The sequence below is a fragment of the Phyllosticta citribraziliensis genome (assembly GCF_038025025.1).
Source record: "Phyllosticta citribraziliensis strain CPC 17464 chromosome Unknown J3D65scaffold_11, whole genome shotgun sequence".
Lineage (NCBI taxonomy): Eukaryota > Fungi > Ascomycota > Dothideomycetes > Botryosphaeriales > Phyllostictaceae > Phyllosticta > Phyllosticta citribraziliensis.
The window spans coordinates 1,525,048-1,547,197 of record NW_027117348.1 but is presented as its reverse complement, the minus strand read 5'-3'; the positions used below and the strand labels follow the sequence as shown (position 1 = coordinate 1,547,197).

The following is a 22,150-nucleotide window of genomic DNA, read 5'->3' as shown; positions in this document are numbered from 1 at the left end:
TCCCCCTCAGACCGCACCGCGGCGCGTCTTGTTCCTCTTTTGCGCCTGCGATTCTCTTGACCGGTTTGCCAGCGCGGTGGTTGGTCTCCACGGCGGCGACGGCAGCTCCCCCTCGGCGGTGAAGCGTCGACACGTTGCGACAGAGGGTTAGGCCGGGTGTGGAGGAAGACGACGTTACGTGATGGTGGCGACGGCGTCTCTTGCACCAACGGCCGAACTCGGTGTAGAATGGGTCGAAGAGACAAGGTAGCAGGCGTGTGGGCTGTGGGCTAGCGGGCGGGACGCAGTGCAGTGCGGTGCGGTGCACGACAACGGGTTCCCGGCGGGGAGGACCAGTCGTCTTTGTTGCTTTTGGGTTTGCTTCCCCAGACTGCACGCTCGCTCTGCTAGGGGCTGACGTGGTGGCTGAAGGCTCTCCACAATGGCTAACCCAATTGCGGCCAATGCAAGGCGACCTGGGCCGGCTTTCGCACCCCACCCGCCAGTCCAAGACGAAGAAAATGCTCTGGGGGGATTGGCGGTCAGCCAAGGGTCTTATTCCTCTTCCCTCCTGCGCATCCTCCCCAAAACTCCATCTCTCGCTCGCCCTCTCTCGCCTCGGCCGCTTCGACTTTTCTCTGTTTCCGTCCGCCGTGGTACCAAAACGCTCAGGTCGTCGGTTGCTGGTTACGCAGTGACGTCGCCCCCTACCGCTCCGCTCCCCTGTCCGACCCCTCGAGAACCCCTCACCCTCTCTCGTCTGCAAACCCCCCCTCGCTCCTCACACGACTCCACTGCCGCTTTGCGCACGCCTCTGTGGCGGCGCGTTTTGCGCCTCGGCTTTGGGACAATGGTTGAGCGCGCCACACCATGTCGACCAGCAATGGCCATGATGATGTCGAGTCCCGCGGCCCGGCCGTCCTGGTCGTCACCACCGCAATGATTGTGTGCTCCACCGTCTTCATGGTCCTGCGCCTGGCTTCGAGAGTCGGCATCGTCAAGAGGACCGGATGGGATGACTACTTCATGGTCGTGGCCTGGGTGCTCGCCTTTGGAATCTCGCTTGCCATTTGCCTCGGAGTCCGCTACGGCCTGGGTCGCCATGAGACCGACATCCCCACGTCCTGGGACCCCAAACTGCGGCGCCTCGAGTACACCTTTGAGGCTCTATATGTACGCCCTCTTCCGCTGCTGCAGACCCCCGCGCGCATGCTGACGGGCTTCAGAACCCGTGCCTGATGGCCACCAAGACGTCCATTCTGGTCTTTTACCTGACCCTGTCCAAGAGCCACCGCGTCTTCAAATGGGCCGTCATTGCCACCCTGGCCGTCGTCAACCTCGGAGGAGTCGCCCTGACCTTGCTCAACATCTTTCAATGCCGCCCCGTTGGCGCCGCCTTTGCCAATCCCACCCCGGCCGACGCTCACTGTACAGACATTGTCACGCTCTTCCTATCCTCGTCCCCTCTGAACATCATCACCGACCTCGCCATTTTGTTTCTGCCAATGCCCGTCTTGACGTCCATGCGGCTCCCCACCAAGCAAAAGACGATTCTCATCATTACCTTCGGGTTTGGCGTCTTCGTGGCTGCCGTCGACGTCGTCCGCATCGCCTACCTGCAATCGGCCTCGGAAAGCCGCCTGCGCGAGATTCAGTACAACGAGGACACGGGGAATGAGCGCAACTATGAAGAGACGGACTTTTCCTGGTACATTTCCTTTTCCTTCATGTGGAGCGCCATTGAAGTCAATGTCGGCATCATGTGCGGCTGCGTTCCTGCTCTGAAGCCCCTCGTGTCGCGCTTCGTTCCGCGCATCCTCCGCGACGCTGGCGATACGGTCCACTCTCTTACCCACCGGCGAGAGACTTTTACGAATGTCGACATGGCCAATGCCCAACGACTGCCGTCCGTGGCCGACTCTGCATCGCCCCAGCTCCCGCAATCTGAAGCGCCCTCCAATCCCGAGGAGCCCGTCGGGGCCATTGACTTTTTGACCACGCCCGACATGACGGAGCTCCCCAGGATTGAGCGGACGACGACGGCGCTGACCAACTCGACCCGACACACGGCGGCGCCCACGCACACCTTTTTCGATTTTGTAAAGTTCAAGCAAAAGAAGAGTCTGGTACAGATGACGACTCAGGAGTCGATATTTCCCGTTTCCATGGTCACGATTCTCTTTTTCGTCTGGGGGTTTGCGTATGGGTTGTTGGACATTCTTAACCAGCAGTTTCAATCGATTGCACGCATGTCGCGGGGCCAGACGATTAGCATCCACAGCATGTACTACGTGGGATACCTCGTCGGGCCTCTGACGTTTGGCCGAATTCTCTTGAAGCGGTGCGGATTCAAGGCCTGCTATATCGTCGGCCTCTGCATCTACGCGTGCGGGACGTTGATTTTCTGGCCGTCTGCCGTCCTCACGTCGTATCCCGCCTTTCTCATTTCCAACTTTATTGTCGGCCTCGGTCTGTCGACGCTCGAGGTGGCTGCCAACCCGTTTACGATTCTCTGCGGTCCGCCGCAGTACGCCGAAGCGCGGCTCAATTTCTCGCAGTCGGTCCAGGCCATTGGCACCGTCGTGTCGCCGCTTCTGGCCAGCAAGGTTCTCTTCAGCATCGACGCCAACTCGCTCATCGACGTGCAGTGGACGTACCTTGGCATCTCTCTCATCACGGTCCTGCTGGCCGTCGCCTACTACTGGATCCCGCTCCCCGAGGCCACGGACACGGAGCTCGACGACGCGGCCGAACGCGCCGACTTGGCCAACCACGAGTCGATTTCGCTGTTTTCGTCGTCCTCGACCGTCCAGGTGACGACGCTGACGCTCGCCATTGGCGTCTTTGCGCAATTCACGTACGTCGGCGCGCAAGAGTGCGTCGCCACCAGCTTCGACGCGTACGTGCGATCCGTGTTCCCGTCGCTCGACGCCGTCGACCACCTGGCCTACGCCCACACCGCGTTCGCCGTGTCGCGCTTCACAGCCGGCTGCCTCGTCCTGATCCCGGCCATCAAGCCGCGGCAGCTGCTCCTCTTCTGCTTCTCGGCCTTCATCGCCCTGTCGGCCGTCGCGCTGCGCAACCCCTCGCCCACGGCGTCCGCCACGGTCGCCGTCCTGCTCTTCTTCGCCGAAGCCCCCATCTTCAGCCTCATCTACGCGCAGTGCCTGCGCGGGCAGGGCGCCAGAGCAAAGTCGGCGTCCGCCGTCCTGGCCGCCGCCATCTCGGGCGGCGCCGCCTTTCCCCCCATTTATTTCGCTGTCGCGCACAACAGCCCGCGGTTGAATGACGGCAGCGGCCGCACGTACGACTACCCCTACGCCTACTGCGTGCCGCTCGCCGCCGCCGTCGCCGGCATCGTCTTCCCGCTCTACCTCAACAGCACGCGCAAAGCCAAAGACGTCGTCGACCCCTTCGCGACCAAGCCGCCCTTCCCCCAGCACCGCGCCAGCCAGCGGGACCTGCGGCGCGCCGCCGCCGCCGCCACGCCCCCAACGCGCGAAGCCGCTCCCCCGGCACGCAATTTCGACCTCTACGACGACGAGGACGACGACGATGACGCAGCGTACGAGCGGGCCGGCGCGCGCGACGAGTCGCCCGGCACCAACGCCACCCTGACGCCCAGCGGCACGGCGCTGGCGCGGTTTAAAGTGCAGCAGGCGTCGCCCGACAGCGGCGGCGAGAAGAGCTGGCGAAGGTGGTCCGAGTGGAGCTATGCCGGGGGTTGGACGCCGCCGCCGTGGACGACGCGCTGGCGCGGGCGCTGGCGGTGGCCGTGGTGCGGTGATGGTGATGGTGGTGGTGGTGGTGGTGAAGCTGGGACGCTCTGGCGGCGGCGGAGGCGTTGTCGTCGGGAGCGGCGGCCGGACCACCATCAAGATACGCATCCCCAGCCTCAGCCTCAGCCTCAGCCAGCCCACCATCAGACTGACAGAGGAGACGTCGAAGCAGGCATGCCGTCACCGCCGGCTGCGCACATTCTCGACACGTCCGCTCCTCCTCCTCAGCATTATCAGCAGCAGCACAACCGCCGCTCCAGCAACACCGTCGTCAACGGCAACGGTGGCAACCGCCGCAGCTGGAGCTGGAGCGGCTTGACGGCGTGGACGAGCTCGGGGGGGTGAGCTGACCTGCTCTACCCCTGTGTCTATCTACCTCCCTACCCATCTACCTCTCAAACTCCCCACCTATCTCGAAAATCCCTCCTACCTCTACTCCTCAAACCTCCACCATCTGTCTATATGTACAGTTCACTGCATTTCCCGGCGTTCCTTCGGTGTTCAGCATCCAATGGTTCTTCTCTATCTGCCTCTGTCTCTTTTTTTCCATCTGGTGTATCTTGTACATCCGGTACAGTACAGTATCGTACATACAGCCCTCACGGCAGTTCCTCAGTCGGGTGGTCGGTCGGTCTTCCTTCTGCGTCCGGATCGGTGGGTACGCGGGTACGTGGGTGGCTAGCGCTCTTCCTCTTCCTCTTCCTCTCCCTCTTCCTCTCCCTCTCCCTCTCCCTCTTCCTCTTCCTTTACAATCATCTCCTTTTGCGCACACAACACACCACACACAAATGACGTGTAGTATAGTATAGTAAGTAGTATAGTAGTAGTACATACGTGGTACAGCAGCAGCAGCAGCAGCAGCAAGCAAGCAAGCGAGCAAGCAAGCAAGCGAGCAAGCAAGCAAGTAACCAAAAAGTCCTTGATTGAGCAATTTAGCAAAGAAAAAGTATATATACACCATCATTCACTTCCAGTCAGTATTTCAATCAGCTAGTCAAGTCAGTCTATCAGTCAGTCAATCAGTCAATCAGTCAGTCAGTCAATCAGTCAGTCAGTCAATCAGTCAGTCAGTCAATCAGTCAGTCAGTCAATCAGTCAGTCAGTCAATCAGTCAGTATATCAGTCCAATCAAATCAGTCAACCAGCCAAGTAGCATGATTGGCAAGATACAAGATACAGGATGCAAGGTCAGTCTGTCAGTCAATCGCTGGCCACCACCACATCTCAAAACACGTCCAGACTAACGACACCAGACCAATCCACCAGGCAAAAAGCACCAACATTGACACGGAGGAAGAGAAAAGATTATTACAAGACTCAATGGCTACAACTACCGTACCAGCATTACGACCTCCATCCACTCACTCATACCCATCCACACACCCGTACCAGCCGCCACCCTCTTCAGTCTCATTCCCCGCCAACGTGCCGTCTGTCTGCCAGCCATACACCAACCCAATGCATTGAACAACAAGAAACCACGACGCGTATAGGTAGGTAGGCGCGAAGGACAGAGGAGGGGGGGAAAAGAGATTCATGCTAGCATTAACAACAACGAAACAGAAACAGCCGACCCGAATAGTTTTTTGAAAACAACCCAGCAACCGATGAGAGAGAACTGATGTAGGTAGAGAGAGGAATAGGAGGGAAAACAACAACGAACCGACATGTGTTGCCCAAGATACCGCTGCTCCGTATGCGAATGCCGCCGGGCCAGACTGGCAGACGAGGAGAATGTCGCCGAGCCGGACTGGGTGCATGCTTGCTTGACGCGGGTGCTGGGTGCAAGGAAAAATCATGGCGAGAGTTGCCAGGGGAAGACGAGATGCTTCCCCGCACCAGAGCATCCATGCAACGGCAGCATTCCCACCCGTCCTGGCGGCGCCCACCACACACCAACCAGCCACCGACTCCAACCCGCCAATCAAACCACGGCGCACCAATCTCGAAACAGAAAAGCGCGCGCGGCTTCCCGCGTCCACTCAACCATCACATCACGACCTCCCCTTTTGGGTCAACCCGCAACCCGCACAACATGGCCAAGCTTTTTCTTCTCTCAATGCCAGACGGCGAGTGTTCCGCGTCCAGTGGGATTCGCCGTCGCGTCGAGAGGAGCCATCGATAAAGGATGTCGCTTACAACATGCCGACGACGACACCGACGGCGGCGAGAGCACCACCGGCAAACTGGCCCACGGCGAGTGCAGCGCCGGTTCCCTGTGCACCGGAGGCGCTGCCCGTCGACGAGCTGCCGAAGCCCTCGAAGTTGGACTTGTTGGTGCCAGTGGCGGCAGCACCCGTGCCCGTGGCCGAAGGGGACGACGTCGTCTTGGGGGCCGTCTTGGCTGCTTCGCTGCGCGACGAGAGGGCTCTGTTGAGAGGAATCCAAGGTTAGTTTTGTGTTTCATGTGAAAGAGGCTGGGGTCAGGGATTGGGCAGGGAAGACAAAAAGGGAATACGCACGGTGCGGCGGCGCCACAGAACTGGGTCACTTGGTTGTTGACGGAAGACCTGGCGGCGTCGTTGGGGCAGTTGTTGTAGCAGCTGTGACATGTCAGCCTGTGTCGTTTGGGTTGAGTTGAAGATACCCACGTCAGGATGGAGTTGTAAGTGTCGCACAGGCAGAGCCAGTCATTGCCGGCGCAGGCGTCGGCCTTGGCCTTTTCGCCGGCCAAACAAGTGTCGAGAATGCTGTCGAAACGTCAGTGGAGATGGCGTGGTCAGCAGGGACTAGACTGACTTCTGAGCGGCACAGGCTCCGCCGGTTGGAGCAGCACTGGGCGTCGACTGAGCGGCGACGAGGGCGACGGAAGCAAGGGCAAAGGCGGCGAGGGAAAAACGCATGTTGACGGTTGGACGTGGAATGCAGGCTAGTAGTTGGTGGATAGCGGGATGGTCGGTTGACGGGAGTCGGTGACGGCGAGAGAGTGATTGATGGATGGATGGATGCGTGAGAGAGAGGAGAGGGAGTAGAGAGATGGGACGCGGGTGATTTAAGCAGAGAGGCGGCGGACGGGGCTCAGCGAGTGGAATAGGGTAGGAGCAAGGCGAGGCGGGCAAGCGACAGTGAGGAGAGGAGTGCGAACGAGGACCAGGAAGCAAAGAAGGGGCGCGGCGCTTTTGAGCAAAGAGGCAGGCAGGCCAAGCATGCATGCTGTGCACTCCACTGGGTTTCCGGGGTGCCATATGTTGACTTCACTTCATTAGTAGGTCGAGTCCCTGCATGCATCCCATCCATCCTATTCTTAGTCGCGGTGGTGGTGTATAGAATACGGAGACGATGGCCTGCCTCTCAGACGCTCGTATTCAGCTGTGCTGCTGTCCCCACGCCCATACATGTACAGGACAGGACATTGCACCGCCAGCTCATTGCGACGGCTTACATGCTCGACTGGCTCTCTTGTGTTGGCTGGCAATGGCAATAATGAGAGGTGTTGGTGAGCGACGCCAAAAATACCAAAAGGGCCATGCATTATGCACACTTGGGTGAGTGGTGGCCCAACCGGAATCCAGACACAAACACCACCACTAGAGCCGCATCGCCACCTACCTGATTGGTCCGCGACCCGCCCCGTCGCATGAGCTGAAAAACAAATCCCGACTCCTCTGTCTGCACAACCACAGCACAAGCAGCACAACACCACAATGCGGAGACACGTCCTGGACCCACTCAACCCAAAAACATAAGCTTAACTCCACCCTGTCCTGTTGAACCACGACGACTCTCCCGCCCCTCTAACCTGAAGCCATTGACTTTGGCTAGTCGCTTCCGCCCGCCCGCCCAACATGCCCCATCCCTCCTCACCCTCCGCCCTCCAACCTCGCCGAATTGGATAGAAGCCGCGACACCACTCCACCACGGCGCCACCGCCATCAGATCGCTAATCACCGCCGCCAGCCCCTCCGCTTTCGTTTCTACCGCCGTCCATCCGTCAATCTATCACACACACCGGCTTCCACTTGCACCCTGGCTCCTTGACCACCTAAACTCACCACCAACCCATCTGCATACCCGACCGTCTGTCAATCCAGCCGCCCGCGCAGGCATCATTGCTGCTCGTCCTCCCGGCCCTCAACAACTTGAACCCTTTGATTCAGATTCTGCTTAAAATAACTTTTTTTTCTTCTCACATCTACCCATTCGTCGCGGCATCGGATCTTTTCGTATCGTCTTCCCGGCCCTCAACCTCAACACCACGCGCTAGGTACCGGCCTAGATAACTCCCGCTACAGACACTACCAAGCGCTATCCGCTGCCGCCAAGAACATGTAGCGGCGACGATGAACCCCCATTCTGTCCAGGCGTTTTCCGTTTGGGACTCTCTTTCTAGCAAGCCTTCTCCCGCCGTCGCCGCCGCCGCTGCATGTAGGTGCCATGGCACCCGCAGAACGCGTGAATGAGCTGCATATGTCTCCGCCGCACGTCCGCCACCCCGCCGCTGCAGGCCGCCCTTCCGCCCGCCCGCCCGCCCGCTCGCTCGGCGAAGCTGCTGCACTCAACCCAAGCACCAGCTCGCCGCAACGTTAGTTCGCTGCCTAGCCTCCTTGGGCGGCGGCGCCAGACCGAGCGACAAGACGCCGGCAGAGCTCGTCCCGACGCCGGCTGTTCAAGTCTGCATGCCGCGCACTTCACCACCACTCTGCCCCGGCCGGCTGCTCATGCCTGAGAGCAAACCGCCGTATCAGAGAGTCGCGGGTCGCCCCAGTCGGCGAGAAGGCGGTGGCTGGTGGCGGTTGGGCTGCGGCTCTGCCTCAGGAACAGCCCAGAAAACCTCTCGACAGTCCGACCTGCTAGTGCTGAAATGACGAGCATCTGCATGTTCTTCTGCCCTGCGCCTGCGGCTTTTATTGCGCAATACCTCCCATGTGCCATGCTCTAGGTACCAGCCAATGGGCTACTGCTTATGTATGGACAGGCAGTTGAAGGTGAGCTTTCCCGGTCGATCTGAGACTGACGACCAACCCACTTGGTGACTGCGCGCAGTCGGGTTTGATAGGTCTGCAGCAATACGGCTCCCATTGAGGCCAAGTACACTTTGAGGACGCGTCCTCGATATTCCATAGCGTCGTCCAGCTTGTCATCGCACTTCCGGCAAACCAACACAGACACACAAACGCAGCGACATCACATCCTCCCCCAAAAAGCCATTGCGGCCGGCAAGAATCAATTGCACTCGTCGACCAAGACCACTCAAGCCCCTCGCATTTTCCCTCCCCTCCCTCCCCTTTCCTACCCTCCCAACCACCCCACCGCATCAAAACCAAACCAAAACAACCCCGACTCCTCCATTTCCTTCCCACCAACCCAAGGGCCTTCTGGCAGCGCTTCTTCAGGCGAACGAACACTCATCGCTTGGCTTGGGTCCATGCTGAAAGCCCGCGCGCGCCCTCTCGCACCTGCGCGGACAGGCACACATGGTGTTGAGCTCGAGGTTCCGGTAGCAGTTGGGCTGATCGTTGCCGGGGCCGCAGCCGCCCACGATCTCTTTGCACAAGAAGAGGTAGGTACAGGCGTCGTCGTCGGGGGCCTGCGTGCGTGTGAGACGGACGACGCGTGAGCAGCGAGCGACCAAACACGCAAGGGGGGGATGGAGAGACGCAGGTACAGTAAGAACTTGATGTGTGGAGGGTGAGATGGAGGACGCAGGACGCACATGACAAGAGCACTTCTTCCCTTCCACGCCCGCAATGTCGCTGCACTTGCCCGCCAGCACCTTGGCCCACGCGCAGGCAAGAGAGTCGGCGTCGGCCTGCCGCATCTCTTTCGGCAGCACCGCCAGGTACGCGTCGTTATTCTGACACGCCCCCTTTCCGTTCTTCTTCTTGTCCGGAATGCCGGCGCAGTCGGCGTCGGTCGTGCACTGTCGTCGCCCGCCGTCACGCACGCGCGTTGTCAGCCAGCGAGCAAGGACGGACGGACGGATGGGAGTGGGTGGTTGGTTGGTTAGTTGGTTCATACGTACGTCCACCTTCAAAACGACCTGATCGCCACGCTCGCCATAGTCAGTGCCGCTCTCCTTCCCCGTGGCGCCAAAAAAGCCTTCCTCATCTGCGCCCACGCAGAGCGCGTAGTAGCATACGAAAAGAATGGCGACGATGAGCTTCATGGCTACCGCGGCGTGCAGACGAGACGACTAGACAGCGAATTGCGGGAGACGAAAGCGAGTGTGTGTGTGCACGTCTGGTGCGTGTCAAATCCGAGGCCACTGAGCAAAGAAGACGCGCCCATGCGAAGGAATGGATCCGTCTTTCTTTCTTTATACATGTAGACAACGCGCGCGCGCTTGCTTCGTCAGACATGACTGACTGACTGCGCGAGATTGCCGGCGCTGGATAGACTCATCGCGTAAAGCTACGTTGTGGATTTAAACCTACATATATAGCTTTCGGATCGCTTTCGGGTTTGCTCATTTTGTTTCTTGACACCAGCAACGGCGGCGGCAGCAACGGCAGCAGCAGTGCGCCGGCAGTTGCGTGTGTGTCCGAGACGAAAACGAATACGGTGGATAGGTAGGTAAGGTAGGCAGGTAGGTTGCTGGATCGCAGCGCTGATTGCCTCGCTCCTCTTTTCTTTTCCAAGATCAGACGCGGACCCCCCCCCTCTCACTCCTCCGTTTCTGACGACGACTGAAGACCGTGTGAAAACAGCTTGATTCGGTCCATCCATGGCGCAAAGAGCGCAAGACGGCGCTGATAAGACGTCTATTCCAAAGAAACAACAGAACTTTCTGGTAGACAGGACTGTCTCAGACCTCAAAGCAAGCAAGACACTGCAGGACTGCAGTCGAAGGTGTGTGTGCGCGCGCGCAGGCGACGTTTTTCAACTTCCTTCACCCCCTACTTCTTCAATGAAGCTTGTCCTTTCGGCGTACATTCATCCTGCGGCGGCCCCCCCTTCTGAAACCCCGCGCGCGCCTCGTCGCATTTCCCCGGACAGGCGCACAGCGCCTCGCCTGTGTCGTCAATGACGGCATTAGGGACATGGTTGCCAGGGCCGCAGTTGACGGGCGGATCAAACTTTGGACAGTTGATGAGGTAGGCGCAGGCGGCGTCGTTGGGAGCCTGTCCGATGGAGACGAGATGCGTGAGCCTTGAGTTCCAGGAGAAGAAGAGAGGGGTCAGGGGCTTGGGGCTTCACGCACATAACAAGAACACTTCCCCTTGACGTTCAAGTCAGGAGCGCCGCACTGCCCGGTCAGCACCTTGGCTGCCGCGCAGGCAAGCGACTCGGGAGACCCTTCTCCCTCGTCGACGACCGCCAGGTATTCCTCTTTGCGCTGGCAAGCCCCCTTTTTGCCGTCGTGGCCGCCGCTGCAGTCGGCGTCGCTCGTGCACTGCCGCAAACGTGCATGTCAGTTGGCGTGAGCGAGGAAGAAGCGCGCTGGAGAGGAAGAGCATGCATACGTCCGCCTTCAAGATGACTTGGCCGCCACGCAGTCCGTACCCGGGTCCGGCCTGGGAGTTCGAGGAGGGGATTTTCTGGTTTCCAGCCGCGGCAGAGGAGGTGGCCGTTGCCAGCACCGTGTAAACCAAGCAAAGAATGGCGAAATTCATCTCCATGATGGTGGTGGACAAAAGAGTATGGATACTAGGAAAGAAGGGGGAGAAGCGAGTATATGGTACTCGTGCAGCGGAAGAGCGAGCGATGCTCTACGGTTTCCATCGGTGTTGATATGTACGTACACCGCGCGCTTCATCAAACGTACCTGACTGACGTTACTGTGGGTAGACTCGACGCAGAAAGCTACATGTCGCTATTACATAAAGAGAACGCCCTTGGTCTTACGTATATGCTTTCTGCCTTCACAAACGCAAGCTGCTACCAGTGAGCAATGAGTAACAGTCTTCATTCCTCCCTCGTACTCTGTACGATGCCGCTGTCAGTGTATTTTCCTTTGATACACGCAATAGTAGCAGGAGCGCGCGGACGCCGACTTACTGATTCAAGGCCGCTAGGTTTCTAGCCCCTGGTTTTACTCGATCGTTTAGATTTGGTCGCCCCCTGCCTACGGTAATTGGGCGCAGTTTGAAGGTATAGCGGAGGCGGCCCGTCTCGTCGCTACGGTGCGCAAGACGTCCGCAGTGGAAGATGCACCAAGCAAGACGCGCGCTAAGGAGACACGCCGAGCAAGACGCGGAGCCAGATGTAGTGGACGATCGGACATGGTAGTTGCGGTCTACGTACAATTCTTCAACGAAACCTCAACATGAACAGATGAATCAGCCAATCATCAACTCCTCCGTCCTTTCTCGACCATACCAACCAATCAAAAGCCACAATAGCGCACTAAATCATGACTTCCGCGGAGAAAACCAAGCAGGTCAAGATTGACAGTATAGATTAAGCGCTGTACGTGTAGGGTACATGTATAATGTATGAAGATGTACGCACGTAATAGGCTGAGTGAATGAAGCTTGATGATGGAATTTAGGTAGGGGTTGGATTTGGCTGAGGCTTTCTTGGGCCGAGCTTCTTGCCGAAAGAGGTAGGTACATCCGACCGCGACGACGACGATGATGATGACCACGCTACAGCCATGGCTGTGCGGTGCTAACTTTCGGGGACAGCAACCACCAAACGTCGGAGTTATGCGTCGCCGTCGTTGCTCTTGTACGCAGTTATCCGCTGTTCTTGACCCTCTCGTCCCCGTCCCCGTCCCCGTCCCCGCTTCCCATCCCCCCAATCCTCATTACGGCGGATCCAACCCTCCCGGCTCTTTATACGGATCCGAACAGTCATCCTGCGCCGGCTGGCTCTTCGCAAAGCCCGCGCGCGCCTCCTTGCATTTCTTCGGACAGCGGCACAACGCCTTGCCCTCGTCGTCGACGATGGCGTTCGGGACGCCGCATTTGGGGAGGGGTTTGAAGACGAAGCAGTCGTTGATGTAGGTGCAGGCGGCGTCGTTGGGCGGCTACGAGCGAGTGGATTAGCAGATGCCAGAACACATGAAAGCTTAGTGAACGGATGGAACTCACGAAACAAGCACACTGCTTCTTCCCCGCGTACCCGCACACCCCGGTCAGCACCTTGGCGTACGCACACGCAAACGACGCCTTGTCCCCCTTCCTCGAGCCGTCGGGGAGGACTTTTAAGTATTCGTCTTTGTTGCCGCAGCGCCCTGCCGTGCCGCCGGCGCATTCGCTGTCATCGGTGCACTAAAACCCCATGTCAGAGCGAGAGGAGGGACAGTGGGGACGAATAGGGAAAGAAGCGCACCGGCCCGTCTAGAAAAACTAGGCCGTCTTTGCCTTTGGGGCCGTTGGTGGAGGGCGTTTTGGAGGATCCGCCTTTGTCGGATTCGCCTGTATCAGCAACGGCGGCGGCGGTCGCCAGAGCCGCAAACAGGAAGAAAAGGATGGCGAGCTTCATAGCGGAGACCAGCCAAGAGGGAAGTTTCAAAACGAATGACTTCGCGCAGAGTTGGATGGTAGGTCGTGGAGGCCATCTTTCTTGATATACACGCAGCGCGCGTAGCCAAAATACGGTTAATCAAACCTACCTACAACATAGACTCTCCAGCACAAAGTTAGGATTGGAGCGAACTAACCTCTCGCCCTACCTCTACTTTTTGCGAATGCAAGCCGGCTGTACTGTAGTGTTTATTGCTAGGCGGTGTAGTCGTTTGCGTTCGGGCGCGGGCGACGCGTCATTTCCGAGCCTTTCCTTACATGTATCCATTGCATAGCGACCTACCGGGTTGTCAGTGTTTCATCGCGCTACTCTTGCCGCTTTGCTCGGCGCGTCAGGTGCATAGGTAAGGTAGCTGGAAAAAAGTGTTTGACGCGCGTTTCTTGTTGTGCTTGGTGTGCAATGCGCGAAAGGCTTTTTGCATTCGTCGACGCGCGACCGAAAATCGGCCTCTATCATCTCTGGAAACTCGTCAGTGTTGACTCGGGAGAGCGATGGATGGTGCTTGCCACTTTTCGCGTGGATCTTCTTGCGAAGGCTCTTTAGATCCAACGCTCACGCAGACTTGTCGCGCTGCGAAAAGGCCGTCTCGCCACAGCGCAGAATTTCCTTAAGCAGTGCTGCTCGGAATCTTCTGGTAGAGCGGACCGAGGGAGAAATGAGAAGAGAGCAATACCGTAGCTGTGGGACAAGCCGCTGCAGCTGGTCTTTTAGTTGGTTGGTCGAGGTTGAGGTTTTGAAGGCGTGGGAGTATCGGCACCTGGATGTCAATTTTGCACCACAGTTGCGCTCAAGGAGCGTGCAATTCTTCAATGCCCTCTCACGGCAACGCTAAACCCGCATTCATGGCGCCTCCCTACATTCTCCACCCCAACTGCTCCCAGGGACGTAACTCGAACGTTTGATCCGCCCGTCAACTGCGGGCCTGGTAACGATGTCCCTAATGCCGTATTAATAACCAGGGCATGGTATTATATACCTATCCGGGGAAATGCTAGGAGGCGCGTGGGGGGTTTAGAGGGGAGGGCCGCCGCAGGATGAGTGTACGCTGAAAGGACAGTCTTTAGTGAGGAAGTAGGCGTGAAGGATATTGATAAACTGATGGAGAAGGGAGTCTCTACTAGGTAGGCAGTCGTCAAACAGCCGAGGCGCTAGTCCATAGTTAGTCTAGCGTGGTTCTGCGGGCGTCCTGAGCGATATCTCAGTAGTCTCGCACTCACCTACTACTACTCAATCAATCACCTTGATTTAGCACCTTCGGCGGACCTGAGCTCCTTCACAACCGTCGCCTGCGCGCGCGCGCATCTTCGACTGTAGTCCTGCGGTGTCTTGCTTGCTTGTTTGCATGCTTTGAGGTCTAAGAAAATCCTGCCTTCCAGAAAGTTATGTTGTTTCTTTGTAGTAGACGTCTTGTTGTCGCCATCTTTCGCACTTTGCGCGATGGACCGTATCAAGCTGTCTTCACACGTCTTCAGTCATCGTCAGAAATGGAGTAGTGAGAGGGGGTGGGGCTGGGGGGGATGAGGGCGGGCTAGCACTCAGGTCAGCGACACTCATTCTTAAGCTATCTACGTAGCCACTTGGACTTGGACGTGCCACCACCCAACGTACTTCCGACAGCACGACCTCACCATCTGCATCATCATTGGCATTGTTGAAGGCGTCAGATTTTCCTCAGCGCCAGGCGATGGCTCAGTGCAACACCAACCGGGGGACGACAAGACCAAGAGCAGCACGCTGAACAGAACCAGGCCGGCTCGATCCATTCGTGCCAGCCGTGGAGTGCGCCCCGGGAGGCGTCTCAGCAGGAGCATTCATTGCCTGGGCCTTTGCTCCTGGCTGGCGCCTCGGCCAGCATATCGACCATTTCCCGTATCCAGTCTACATGCCAATGGCAGGAGAGGTTCTCTTTGTCATCTTACTTTGGCATTGTTTTTCAAGCTCTGCCTTCCAGGGCCCAGCCGACGCCGCTGTTGATTGTTTGCCCGATCACTCCTGCGTTGTTACCTACTGTTTGCGTCTCTTTCATTGTGGCTCTGCACTTCGTTTCCATTTTCATATCTACCGCTTTCTCGCTTCCTTCCGCAGTCGCTTTGTCTTGGATCTTCCAATGATCCTCCAGGCCCAAGGTCGTCCTCATCACACACCCTTTTGCACTGCTCTCAACCATCTGTGTCGTCTGCCTTGAATGGCAAGATCACCAGCGTATCTTGCTCCTGGTCGTATATCACGCAAGGTGAATTGTCCCCACATTCTTTGCATGCCCACCGGTTCTCCCCACCTTCGATCCATTGTGTGGGATTGCCGTTGGTGTACTTGTGTAGGCAGACATCCTTCTTCTTTCTGGCGTCAGATGCGTAGGTGACGCATTTCTTCTTCTTGTTGTTGTGCCAGCGCTTGATTGTGGCGAGGAAATCCTTTCCCTTGGTCTCGTTGTCCTGCCTCCAGTCTTCAAACGACACTGTCGTGCCGTCGGGGTTCATGACCTCCAGAGCCTTGAACAGCCCCAGATCGGTCTTGACCAACTTGTTGGCTTTGGGCGGCCTGCCGCGTCTCTTGGGCATTTCTGACGGGTCCTGTGCAGCTGCTCCAGCTGCTGACGATTCAGCCGCTAAGCCTGATGGTGTGGCATCGAAGGCCTCAGTGCCGATTTCCTCGGCAGCAGCTGCATGTTCACCGCTTGAACTTGGTTGTGCAGTGTTGGTGTCCTCAATCATGCCTCGCTCGTCGATGATAGTATGAGTATCACCAGCTCCGCCCATAAGAATGTCCTCGCCTAAGAAGCTCGTGGGGCCGAAACTGGTTGCATCGGCACTGTTCAGCTCCATGCCGCTGTGATGAAATCCAGCATCGCCATCGCCACCAGGACCAATGTCGACATCTATTGCGCGGCCCTTTCCTTTGACCCTTTTCCGGGCACGTGTGACTTCCAGGTCATCCTCTCCACCGTCACTTTCTGTGACTTCCTGTCGTTTCGCGGGGGTCATGACGTAGGGGCGTGGAGGCAGAGGCTCAGGCTCAGACCTCAAGGCTACGACCAATTAGCATTTGACTTGGAGGGCTCTGCACCTGGCATACCGTTGCTTTCAACGACTTGTTGACGCAGAGCTCGTTGTTTTCCCTCGTATTCGTCTTTCTCTTCTTCCAGTCTTCTGCGCCTCGCTTGAAGGGCTTTTTTCCGCTCGATATCACGCGTTGCCAGTTCTTCATATTTGGCCTCTTCGCGCGCGAAATTCTCGTCGATACGCTGCAAAATCTTCATCTTCTGTTCTGTTTCTGAGTCGTTTCGATAGAGGTCAGGGAATGTCGCGGGGGCCATGGCGCAAGTCGAGAAAAGTGCGAGAGGTCGAGAGGGATTTTCTGAAGTTCGCGGGAGAAAAGATTCGAGGAGCTTGCAAAGACGCGTCGAAGTGGTGTGGCTCGGTTGTTTACCTGCCCAATAGGTACCGGAGGACCGGAGTCGCAGCTGCCGGAAAAATAGCAACAACAATCAAAAACAACAGCACTGTGTCGTTTAATGTGGGCTCTTTGAACCCGAAGACTTGTGCTTCGAGGATTGGTATCTACCCAGCTACTACTGTTTGACATGGCGCACCATTGCTCGCTTCCTGGCATCCACACCCGCGGGCGAAGGCAGCCGAAATGATGAAGCCAAAACCATCTCGCCGCCATTGCCTTCATCGATGCCCCTGTCCAAATCATCCAGAACCAGGCTCCTTCAGCTGCGTGTTCTCCTTCCTTAGCGTGCGAATTTCGTCCTCCAGCTCCTGACAAAGACCTTCGAGGTCTCGGTAGTCGCTTTCCAGGCTTTCGAACATGGCGCTGGGGATTTTGTTGATGCACGTCTTCGCGTCGATTTCAAGCAACTTCTGGGTCGCAATCTTTTCGAGTGTGCTGCGCCTGGAGATCTCGAGTTCGGCAGCCTCGAGCTTTTTCTTGAGCTGTTCTGCCTCCGCGCGCCAGTCTGTGGTGTCGGACTCATCCTGAGGACCCGGGCTGACCTGCGGAACAGTGGCTTGTTGCGCTTTACGCTCCTCCTTTTCCTTGATCAACATCTCTTTGAAACGTTGAGTGATATTGTCCGCGTGCATCTTGGCACGATCGTCATTTATCCTTTCAAGCTTAGCATTTCTTGCTCGCAGAAGCGCCAATTCTTCACCAGTCTCGTGTTCATCCCTGTATTTCGCGCATTTGTCCTCGACTTCTTTTTCCAAGCGTGTCTTTTCCTTTTCGATAGTAAGGGCGATCGTGTGCTCCGCGCGCTCGGCGCAATGGTCGAGGAATTCTTTGATGCGTTGCTCGCACTGGTTATGGTAGCCAATCCGATAAGCCTCGATGGAATCTTTGACGCGCTCTTCATTCTCATCATGCATCTTTTCCACAGTTTCTGAAGACCTGTCAATATGGGCCAAGGACATTGTAGATATGACTTACCGATATGCTGGTGGAGCTCCTTGCGAAGTCTCTCTAGATCCTCGATGCAACGCGTCGCGCTTTTCATGGGTGCCGCCGCAGCGGAAGCCTCGGCCGCCATCATCTCAAGCTCTGGCAGATCTCTTGACCCTGGCTCGCCCATTCGCTGCAGTCGCCTTTTGCCAGGGTCCACAGCCTGGCGCAGGATGGTCTGATCGCGGTGGTACCCGGCCAACCCAGCTTCAGGTGCGATCTCCGGATCTGGTGGTAGCCGTGAAGCCATGGTCCTCCATAAGCTGAGAACTATTCATGTGGAGACGTGTCAGCAAGCACAAATCTCGCAGGAAAACATTGTCAAGCTCAAGGAAATACCGTTGGAAGACCGACCAAGAGTCTTCCAGTAAGGCCGTTGGAGCCTTATGGCGGTTTGTTTGTAGAGAAAGGAAGAGAAAGGAAGAGAGAAGAGGAGAGAAAACGTGCCGTGGTTATGCGATGAGATGAGCTGGATATTCGGAAGTGCAGGTCTCGCAGGCAGTGTTTTGAAGGTGTGAAGACCCACCAGAGCAGGTAAGATACTGGGTAAGCACCTGGCAGGAGAGGCGCTTTTTGAAGGAGCTGAGGACGGTGGCCTTTGAATTGTCCTGGATCAGACGCGTGCAAAGACGCGTCAAGACAGCTGGGTAAGGTTGGGCAGGTGGGTACCGGCACCTGCGACTAACCGCTACGGACCTTAACCGAGCCAGTCACCAGTGACATCACTGCACCTGAAGCGAGCCGGCTGGGGGGTCTCTAACCAACAATTTTCGCTCATTTCTGGCGCCTACTTCGCGTCGGATCGGCACGTCAACACGACAACCCTTTTTGCAATCGAGCTCGCACACGAACACGACACAATCTTGGGGATCGAGCTCGTAGAAAGAACGACGGGGCTTCCAAAATGCCCAGCCATGGCTTCCAGGGCTTCATGGATCCGGATTTTGCCTTTCAACAGACCACTCTCGACCGGTACTGGGTGGCCCGCCTAGGAAATTCTGCGCCGGGAGCAACAGGCTCAGAGGATGAGGTGGGCGGTGGGAATCCGGAGGATGACAACATTGATGAGCACGACAATCTCGACGAGCCTGCCCCTCTTAGCACTCAGCAACCGATCCAGCCTTCAGAATTCCAGCTCACAGAAGGCGAAGCGCACATCCCTGAGCCGGTGAAGACTTACCGGAACGAGCTTGCGCGCGGTATTAGATACCTGCTCCGCGCTATCTGGAAGTACGAGCTCAAGCAGCGAGAGACACTCAAGAATACTGGCCTTACCGAATGGCTTGAATTGACAATTCCTGTCATTGCGGCTACACATCATTCAATCCTGCGGGAAGTCGTCTGTGGCAATCTCTCAAAAGCCTACCGCGAAAGCCAGCAAGGTTCTGTCCTCCAAGAACAAGTAAAGTACCAGCACAGGAAGAACCACCTACACCCTTCCATCTACATGATAATGCTGGTGGACCACCGGGGACACTCTCCAACGCCAAACGAGTTGTTGCAAGTGCTTGACGCAATGGAAACATACGCGCGACCTTCCGAAAAGAGCAATGAGCTAGCCAAGAAGATTGATCGCATCAATCCAAGCAGTACCGACGCACCTTCGAACGTATTCCGTCCCTCAACAAGCCGAAGATTCATCAACAAAGCAAACACTCACACCGTGTCTGATAAACGAAGAGAAATGCTTCTGGATTTCTGTGGAAGTGTTAGGAAGAGACTGGCAAGCATCAACCAGGCAGAACGAGACAAGCCCTTTGCCTGGCCGCTCCGTTACTTCGGCTATGCAAAGAACGGCCACGAACGCATGAAGAGCCACCAGAAATGGAAAAGTAGCAATTACCTCATGTCTCTCACAACAGCAATGTGTCATGACCTTTCCCCTGGACGCTACCATCTCGACGCTTTCACAATCTGCTTCCTTTCCGGTTGTGCTGAGTCTATGGCGGCCGAGATCATCTTCGCTTGCGTTGGAAACTCTTATGCAAAGACAGGCGGAGGCTTCAATATTGCGCCAGCTGGAGAAAGCAATCAAAGCGCAAATGAAATGTCGCAAAAGGACTGGAACAACCACTGCAGATTCATTCTCAACAAGACAGCTTTCCATCAGAATATAGCTGCCGAGGTAGCGGTGATGGTGGACGAGGACAAGAAAGAGGCGAACTTGCTGAAGCAGATTGCTGAAGATAAGGTCATGCACAAACAAGAGTTCGAAATCTCCCTCAAGTGTGTAAAGGCCCAGCAGATGGCTCAGAGTGCGACCTGGGCGCTGGAAAGCAAGATCAAGACTTTGACAATCCGCGACACACCCAAAGAGCTCTTGCAGTCTGACGAGTCAGCATTGCCGCTCGGATATGAGAAGTATCCCTTTCAAAAGCTGAAAGACATTGAGACCGGTAGCTGGACGAGGCAGGGAGTCCTTGAGCACGCACACCAGAACGATCAGGTTGCAGCCCGTGACGACCAGCATACAGCACACACGCTTCTTTGCCGACAGTTCGAGCCCGAGGCGGTTGAAGAAGATGACGTGGACTGGGACGCATGTTTCAAGAAGCTGAGAGCTGAATGCGAGATGGAAGTCAAGATGGAGGAAATGGAGGCTGAAGAGGAGGAGCTGGCAACACGAATTCGTGAAAGGAGGGAGCAATATTCCAGTCAAGAAACGGAGGCATAAGGGCCACATGCCTCCAATGTAGAAATACAAGTTCCAAATCATTGCACACACAGTATTGCATGATCAGAAGCATCGAGAAACCCCCTCCTTTCCCTCCCCAGTCCTTCAACCTCCAAGACCTCAACCTCCAAGCCTCACCTCAACCACGACCTCCCGACCTCCCTCCTCCCCTCTCCCGCCTCCGCATCCCCAACACCGCACACCCCGCACACGCACCCTCCACAAAGCGAAAAAGAACACGCCGGGTGCCGACGGCGCACGCGCGGCCCTCGCGCTGCGCCCGCGCGCACAGCACGTGGTAGGGGGTACAGGGGTACGGCGGACAGGCGCAGGAGAGCGGCTGCGCGAAGGTGGCGTGGCACATGTTTTGGATTGGTGCTGGGGAGGTGGAGTTGGCGTGGGTGTTTGTGGGTGTGGAGGTGACGAGGGAGATGGAGGGCTGGAAGAGAGGGGATGTTAGTTGGGGTGGAGGTGAAGGGGGAGGAGTAGGAGGTGATAGGGGAGGTAAGTAGGGAATGTGTGGACTCACTTCCAACGACCAACGGAGGGCGACGCGGCAAAACTCTCAGACGACTGTCGATGGCAAGATGATGATCCCGCCAGAGCAGCAGCAACAACAACAACCAAAACGAGAGAATTTCAACGACAGCGAATAACAGGCAAGCAAGCGTGGCAGCAAGGAGACCAGCCAACACCCCCCACCCTGCTGGCCATCCCTATATACTCGTCACCTGCGCAAGGCATTCATTCGGAGCGGAATGGATGGGAGCAAACCGTCTCTTCTCTTCTCATCTCAGGTCCTCGGGCGGATTCCAAATCACCAGCACCGCACTCCCTCTGTCAGTCATTATAAAGACGCCAGCCAAGGAGATGCGCTGCGCTGCGCTGCGCTGCGCTGCGGAAGCGCAGAGAGACAAATGGGAGTGGGAACAATGCGATTCTGCAGCCCATCCTACCCGAACAACGCAGTCGGTGGTCTAGGATAGGTACCCTCGCTCGTTTGTGTTTGATTGTCTGGCTGTCCTGTCCGAGTAGACACTTACCTTATCGTGCATGCATGCCGATCAAGCAAGCACGCATGAACAAAGGACCCTCTCGTTTGCCCCGTTCGTCTACCTACCCGTCCGTCTGTTCGCGTGTGCAAGGAGGCGGGACAGGCAAGCCGAGCATGCGCGGAGCCGCGCTCTGCCCTTTGTCCACCTGCGGCGGGATTTGCGTGTAGTGGAGAAGGATGGGGAGACAAAAGAAAGCGAGCACAGAGAACAAAGAACAAAGACCAAGGAGAAAGGAGACAAAGGGGATTACGGGGTAGCTCACGAGACGCAAGACCAGAGCGCAAAAGAGAGCGCGAGAGCATGAGAGCATGAGAGCATGAGAGCATGAGAGCATGAGAGCATGAGAGCATTCGTGGTGGCGCGCGTTAACTCTGCGGTGTATACTTCTCAACACGGACACCGAGTCGCCCTATCGACTGGCGAGAAGAGCAAGGCGAAGAGAAGACGACGCACAGTACAAAGGCTTAAAGAATTAGGAAGGGGTTATGGCGTAACAAGCCACCTTGTCTCCCGGCCACACTCCTTTCACAAAGGCCGAGAGAGGGCGGCAGCATCACAAGCGCGCTCGACAACAGGACTCCACCAGCCAGCAGGTCAGTCTATGATTTCGTTCTTTTCATTCTTTGTAAAGTACTTCACGAGAGGAAGAAAAGGGAGAGAGAGAGGGAGGACAACAGCGGCAGCGGGAGCAGCGGCAATCTTTGACCAACAAAACGCCGCGTCCAAGCGGATACGTTTGGGGAGAGAAGAGGACGACGCGAGACGCAAAGACAGAGAAAGGTAGAGGAAAGAGGGAGAGAGAATGAGAG

General features: G+C 56.9%; 8 protein-coding genes across 8 annotated transcripts; 2 read left to right on the top strand and 6 right to left on the bottom strand.

The window, feature by feature from the left end:
* Positions 1-763: 763 nt before the first annotated feature.
* On the top strand, positions 764-4,186 carry J3D65DRAFT_107426 (MFS monosaccharide transporter-like protein). Its single transcript, XM_066793697.1, has 2 exons — positions 764-1,152; positions 1,206-4,186. Exons 1-2 carry the CDS (start codon positions 850-852, stop codon positions 4,101-4,103), a joined length of 3,201 nt encoding a protein of 1,066 aa, XP_066652136.1. The 5' UTR covers positions 764-849; the 3' UTR covers positions 4,104-4,186.
* Positions 4,187-4,190: 4 nt separating this feature from the next.
* On the bottom strand, positions 4,191-6,601 carry J3D65DRAFT_671059 (uncharacterized protein; the record flags this gene model as incomplete). The annotated part of the gene is made up of 5 exons (XM_066803361.1): positions 4,191-4,212; positions 5,898-6,128; positions 6,221-6,301; positions 6,350-6,448; positions 6,498-6,601. The coding sequence occupies 5 exons, from the start codon at positions 6,599-6,601 to the stop codon at positions 4,191-4,193; spliced, it is 537 nt and encodes a 178-aa protein (XP_066652135.1).
* A 2,352-nt stretch (positions 6,602-8,953) lies between these two features.
* On the bottom strand, positions 8,954-9,986 carry J3D65DRAFT_107237 (uncharacterized protein). Its single transcript, XM_066793696.1, has one exon. It carries the CDS (start codon positions 9,862-9,864, stop codon positions 9,088-9,090), a length of 777 nt encoding a protein of 258 aa, XP_066652134.1. The 5' UTR covers positions 9,865-9,986; the 3' UTR covers positions 8,954-9,087.
* An 815-nt stretch (positions 9,987-10,801) lies between these two features.
* On the bottom strand, positions 10,802-11,480 carry J3D65DRAFT_636931 (uncharacterized protein). Its single transcript, XM_066801448.1, has one exon. It carries the CDS (start codon positions 11,315-11,317, stop codon positions 10,931-10,933), a length of 387 nt encoding a protein of 128 aa, XP_066652133.1. The 5' UTR covers positions 11,318-11,480; the 3' UTR covers positions 10,802-10,930.
* A 953-nt stretch (positions 11,481-12,433) lies between these two features.
* Positions 12,434-13,445, bottom strand: J3D65DRAFT_636926 (uncharacterized protein). The gene is made up of 2 exons (XM_066801447.1): positions 12,975-13,445; positions 12,434-12,913 (listed from the first exon to the last, which is right to left on the bottom strand). Exons 1-2 carry the CDS (start codon positions 13,125-13,127, stop codon positions 12,494-12,496), a joined length of 573 nt encoding a protein of 190 aa, XP_066652132.1. The 5' UTR covers positions 13,128-13,445; the 3' UTR covers positions 12,434-12,493.
* A 1,723-nt stretch (positions 13,446-15,168) lies between these two features.
* On the bottom strand, positions 15,169-16,627 carry J3D65DRAFT_680232 (uncharacterized protein). The gene is made up of 2 exons (XM_066803709.1): positions 16,245-16,627; positions 15,169-16,197 (listed from the first exon to the last, which is right to left on the bottom strand). Exons 1-2 carry the CDS (start codon positions 16,483-16,485, stop codon positions 15,329-15,331), a joined length of 1,110 nt encoding a protein of 369 aa, XP_066652131.1. The 5' UTR covers positions 16,486-16,627; the 3' UTR covers positions 15,169-15,328.
* On the bottom strand, positions 16,625-18,264 carry J3D65DRAFT_636919 (uncharacterized protein). The gene is made up of 2 exons (XM_066801446.1): positions 17,601-18,264; positions 16,625-17,553 (listed from the first exon to the last, which is right to left on the bottom strand). Exons 1-2 carry the CDS (start codon positions 17,860-17,862, stop codon positions 16,865-16,867), a joined length of 951 nt encoding a protein of 316 aa, XP_066652130.1. The 5' UTR covers positions 17,863-18,264; the 3' UTR covers positions 16,625-16,864.
* Positions 18,265-18,416: 152 nt separating this feature from the next.
* On the top strand, positions 18,417-20,325 carry J3D65DRAFT_636916 (uncharacterized protein). The gene has a single exon (XM_066801445.1). The coding sequence runs from the start codon at positions 18,517-18,519 to the stop codon at positions 20,284-20,286; it is 1,770 nt and encodes a 589-aa protein (XP_066652129.1). The 5' UTR covers positions 18,417-18,516; the 3' UTR covers positions 20,287-20,325.
* The last annotated feature ends 1,825 nt before the right edge of the window (positions 20,326-22,150 follow it).